At 33.2% G+C, this 4,756-nt stretch overlaps 1 protein-coding gene across 1 annotated transcript; it reads right to left on the bottom strand.

Moving 5' to 3' along the window:
• Window positions 1–656: 656 nt before the first annotated feature.
• On the bottom strand, window positions 657–3,088 carry LOC118053532 (cinnamoyl-CoA reductase 1-like). The gene is made up of 5 exons (XM_035064813.2): window positions 2,841–3,088; window positions 2,584–2,738; window positions 2,134–2,319; window positions 1,570–1,922; window positions 657–897 (listed from the first exon to the last, which is right to left on the bottom strand). Exons 1-5 carry the CDS (start codon window positions 2,977–2,979, stop codon window positions 717–719), a joined length of 1,014 nt encoding a protein of 337 aa, XP_034920704.1. The 5' UTR covers window positions 2,980–3,088; the 3' UTR covers window positions 657–716.
• Window positions 3,089–4,756: the final 1,668 nt, after the last annotated feature.

Below are 4,756 nucleotides of genomic sequence, written 5' to 3'. Positions count from 1 at the left end.
CTAAACAGGGGCAAGCCGTGGACTCTCTGGCTCCTTGCTGGAAATTGCCTGTGATGTTGTTCGCTGACTACTAAGCGCCGACTTCCCTCTCACTGATATCAGATTTATCCAAAATGTTTTTTTTTTTAAAAAAAAAAATTCTAATCTGTATGTGTGCATAATATGGTACCATACTTGAGGTATGTACTGATCTATACAGAGATGGCATCCTAGCGATTTTGAGAGGGAATAAGAGTAAGAGAAATTAAAAAACATGCAAGAAAAAAATTATTGATGCTCTAAATTATTGATCCTAGCGATTTTGTATATTAGGAGGGTGCTACGAGATGTACATGCAACTATCATTATATAAGCTTTATTCGATTTTTAGACCTTATTTTGGAAGATAGATAATCAATTCTCAATCCAAGGGAACCCACCAGAGATTGATATTGGATTAAACTTGCAAGAAAAAAAAACCAAAAAAAAAAAAAAAACAAGCGGAACACTCAAAGGTTACATCCAATAATTGATTAATTTAGGGATTAAAACATTCATTGTAAAAGGATTAAAGAAGCACGAAGACAATTAGAGGTATAGAAGACAGTAACACTTACACTCTGACGTTGACATTCTTTTTTACTTTTTTAGTATATTCCTTTTTTTTAGTATGTATTTTACAAACAGCTGCAACCATACTTGAGGTGTGGACCTCTACCCTGCTAATAAACGAGCCTTTATTGAATGTTCACAGAGTCTTCAACATGTTTTGGGATTGGAAGGATACCCTTTTCCTGCAAGCTCTTAACAGTTTCATACAGGCACTGTTTCACTGGGACGAATTCGATGCCCAGATCCTTGATCTTCTGGTTTGTGAGCTTGTAGTTTTGTTTTCTTGGGTTTTTCTCATCAGAACACCTGCAAATGCATAGCAATACAAAATATTAATATTCAATATGTATAAAACACACAACATTATTAATTCTTTCTACAAACTTGGTAGGTTTATTTGAAGACAGCAGAAAAAACTGTTTCGTATAACCTTAGCAACCCAACTAGGAACATTCAATAAACTGTTTCTTAACTTTGTGCAGTACCAATCGTGGAAAATATGACAGACGATGATGGGTTGGTGAGGACCCTTTTGCTGCACCAGTATTGTCAAATCATTATGACAAAGACAATTTAGTATTGCTAACCCATTCAATCCTCACCATTTTGTTTTCATGTCTATTTAATTTTCCTTGTCTCCATTATATATATAAAAAAATTGGTAAATGCTAAAAAAAAACAAAGAAAAAAGGAAAAAAAAAGAGTGAACATCAAGACAGGGGAAGAAACAAAAAAAAAAAAAAAATTGACTTTCTTATGCAAATATTTTGTTTCTTAAAATCATAATATAATTTTGCTAATGAAGATTTGAAGAAAAATCGGGGAAAGGACCATGAAAGAAAAATAGGTTAGAAAAAATAATACAAGTTTCATGACGTTAGAAAAAGCCAATTTATTCTAACTTTTCCATTGAAGTAGTTTGTCAGAGATGTTAAGCTCGTGATTATTATACAGTTGTTCAAAATCATAAGAACTTACTTGGTGGGGATGGGATACTCCGGGAAGAACTTTGCAAGGATTTCCACCACCTCTCCACGGTGAAGCATTTTCTCAAAGCAAATGTAACGGCCGGAGGCAGAAGGTGTCTCGAAGACTAAAATGTGGGCTACGGCCACATCCCTAACATGCACATAAGCTTGAACAGCGTTAGCATATGTCTTGGCTGAGCCGGTTAGGTACTTGAGGATGTGAAGGATGCTAGCATTGACAGTGGGTTGCAACAATGGTCCAAGCACCACCACCGGGTTCACCACCACTAGGTCAACTCCTTTGTTCCTAGCCACATCCCATGCATCCTGTTCTGCCACAGTCTTTCCATAGCAATACCAATTCTGCAATTCCAAGATGAACTTACATCAAGATGTGAAGGACAGGCAATTAGGATTTCAAGATGCAGTAATTAAGTCCTATGACGCAAGGAATAATGAACTTACATCACGATATCTTAGAGATATTCTTATTTACACCTGCTCTGTATGCTTTGAGTGCTCTAATTAGGAGCTATTTAATTATGTTAATCATCACATGTTATTAATTAAATACCTTGGTGTTCTTGCAATACTCAAGATCACTCCAGCAAGATTCATCAACGACAACATCAGGGCTCCTGTTGGGGTCCATGTACACAGTACCAATTGAGGACGTGAAAACCACTCGTCGGACTTTGGCCTCAGCTGCTGCCATGATCACATTCTTGGTTCCATTCACTGCTGGCTCCATCACCTTGTCCTTCAAGTATTGTAACACAAAATCATCAAAACCAAATTTGAAGAAAACATACATTGCATCATGAAATTACGAAAAACAAAGTGTATAAAATCATTTACTAACAGTTGTCGGTGACACCCGTACTTAAATTTACCGGCAACCTAAAATTTGTCCTTGGAAGTCCAAGTGTTGTTTTTATATTCTCTTCTTAAAATTCTCAGCATCCAAACAAATTTTTTACTACCAATGTACCGAAAAAAAAAAGAAAAAAAAAAGGAAACATACTGGATCGTCTGTGACAGGACAAGCAGTATGGAAAACTCCATCACACCCTTGAATAGCCTCTTTAACAGACTCATAATCAAGAATATCAGCCTTGCATAAAGTTAATCTTTCTTGAGCTCCTTCAAGCTCCCTCAAATGGGAATTCTTGGGATCAGCTGTGTATAGCAACACAAATACAAAGCATTAAATTAACAACAATCTTAATAAAAGAAAAGGGAAAGGGAAAGAATCCAAGTGCTTAATTATTATAAACTAACCTGGGTTCCTCACAGTTCCTTTAACAGAGTAACCTTTCTCTAGAAGAAGTTTAACAATCCATGAAGCAATGAAGCCACCAGCCCCGGTGACACAGACAGTTTGGCCTTGGCATGGAAGTGATGAAGTATGGACAGGCATGTTGTTTTGATATGTGTATTATGTGTGCGTGTTTGGTGGTGGAACGAAGGAAGAGAGACAGAGAGAGGGAGGTGTTTTCCTTTTCTCTTGATTTAGGAGTGGATGTATTTATAGGTACGTGACTGAGTTTTTGTAATATGAATCGTCAACACCATGTCCTGAATTTATAGCTGTTATTCTTTTAAGGTTTTGTGTGCTGCTTAATCATCATGTTTACGTCAGCCTGCTCTTCTTCAACTTCCACCACATAATCTTTGTGTGCGAATTGGATTCAATCCCCACTCTTTTAAAAGAATTTATGAATAAATTAATGTCCATTGATTAATTAAAACTCCTAAACCAGCAAAGAGTTTCGGTGGAAAAGTGCAATTATAATTACTAATAAACCTTGTATGGAATCCTGATTGTTTTGTACTCTAGTTTTTTACTCTTGTTTTTGACCAAAATGTAATTATAAGCAACTCATAAATTAAGAAACTAAAATATATTATACACAAAGACGCATTGGTTGTCGATTCACAAGTAGAGAGCAGGACTTTAATTTTGTTTTGGAAGGAGAGAGGGAAAGCATCTCATGGTTGACAAGTGTTCATGCTAAAGAATATTTCGTTATTATCCTGTAAAATAGGAACTTGTATGATAATTATATATAATCCACTCTTTTAAAAGAATTTATGAATAAATTGATGTCCATCGATTAATCCTACTCCTAAACCAGCAAAGAATTTGGTGTAAGAAAAATATGCAGACCATAAATCTAGATAAGGGCAGAGAGCAGTACTTTCTTTTGGAAGTAGAAAGATAAGGGCATTAGTGCTAGGAGGGGTGGCAAGTGTTGATGTTGAAAATCTAGATATTATTTTTAGAATAGAAAATATATAATTAATTTAAATAAAGAAGATGGATCATGGGACCATTGAATAAGAGAAGGAAATAAAATTGTGTTTGATAAAATTGTGTTTGATAACCATATAAATATAAATATAAAAGTAGAATGAATTTTTTATTATCATTATATATATAAGATATAGGTGATGTTTGTTTTTACGGTGATACTGTATTTTTGAAAAAAAATTAAATTTTTTATTTAAAATATAATATTTTTTTGTGTTTTTTTTTTATTTTCATTTGTTGATGTCAAAAATAAATTTTAAATAATAATAGTAATAATAATATTATTATTATTAATATTTTAATATACTTTTAAATAAAAACACTTTAAAAATCAACCAATATATTAATTATAATATTTATGTAAGCCTACTTTTTCTCCAACCCAGTGTGAATTGGATTTAATCTAGAAAAAATTAGGAATAAATGAATGTCCACTGATTAATTAATACAAGTAAACCAGCAAAGAATCTGGTGGGAAGAAAATTGAAATAAAGCCACTAATAAATCTTATATGGAAAACTAATTGTTTTTATGTATGTATGTTTTGGACCAAAAGTGTATGCTGTTTTTTACCACTCTCCTGTTCTCTTGTTTTTCTTTGGCTTTTACATGAAACTTAACTATTTAAGAAGATGGTATTATTCAAAAAATATATTTGTAATTTCCGAGCAAGCAATTTTTGTTCTATATGAATGTATCGAAATAATGAAATCTCCAAGGATATTACTATATATATATATTTTTACCTTACCCTTATTATAATAAATCATCCATGTTTTTTTTTTTTTTTTTTAATTTCTCTATTCGAGAATGCTCATGACCAATTGATGGTTGATCCTGGGAGTCCTTCCCTTCCTAGTAACTTCAAAAATATTTTCATTTC

This window comes from Populus alba, chromosome 1 (assembly GCF_005239225.2).
Source record: "Populus alba chromosome 1, ASM523922v2, whole genome shotgun sequence".
In the NCBI taxonomy this organism is placed as follows: Eukaryota; Viridiplantae; Streptophyta; class Magnoliopsida; order Malpighiales; family Salicaceae; genus Populus; species Populus alba.
Note: the sequence above shows the minus strand (reverse complement) of the source record. Positions and strands in the feature narration are given on the sequence as shown.

Excerpts from the sequence above, each read along its gene's own strand:
- LOC118053532 (XM_035064813.2), bottom strand. The coding sequence starts at position 2,979 with ATGCCTGTCCATACTTCATCACTTCCATGCCAAGGCCAAACTGTCTGT. Across the intron at positions 2,739-2,840 it reads AGGAACTGTGAGGAACCCAG|CTGATCCCAAGAATTCCCAT; the intron begins GTTAGTTTATAA and ends TGCTATACACAG. Across the intron at positions 1,923-2,133 it reads AGTATTGCAAGAACACCAAG|AATTGGTATTGCTATGGAAA; the intron begins GTATTTAATTAA and ends TTGGAATTGCAG.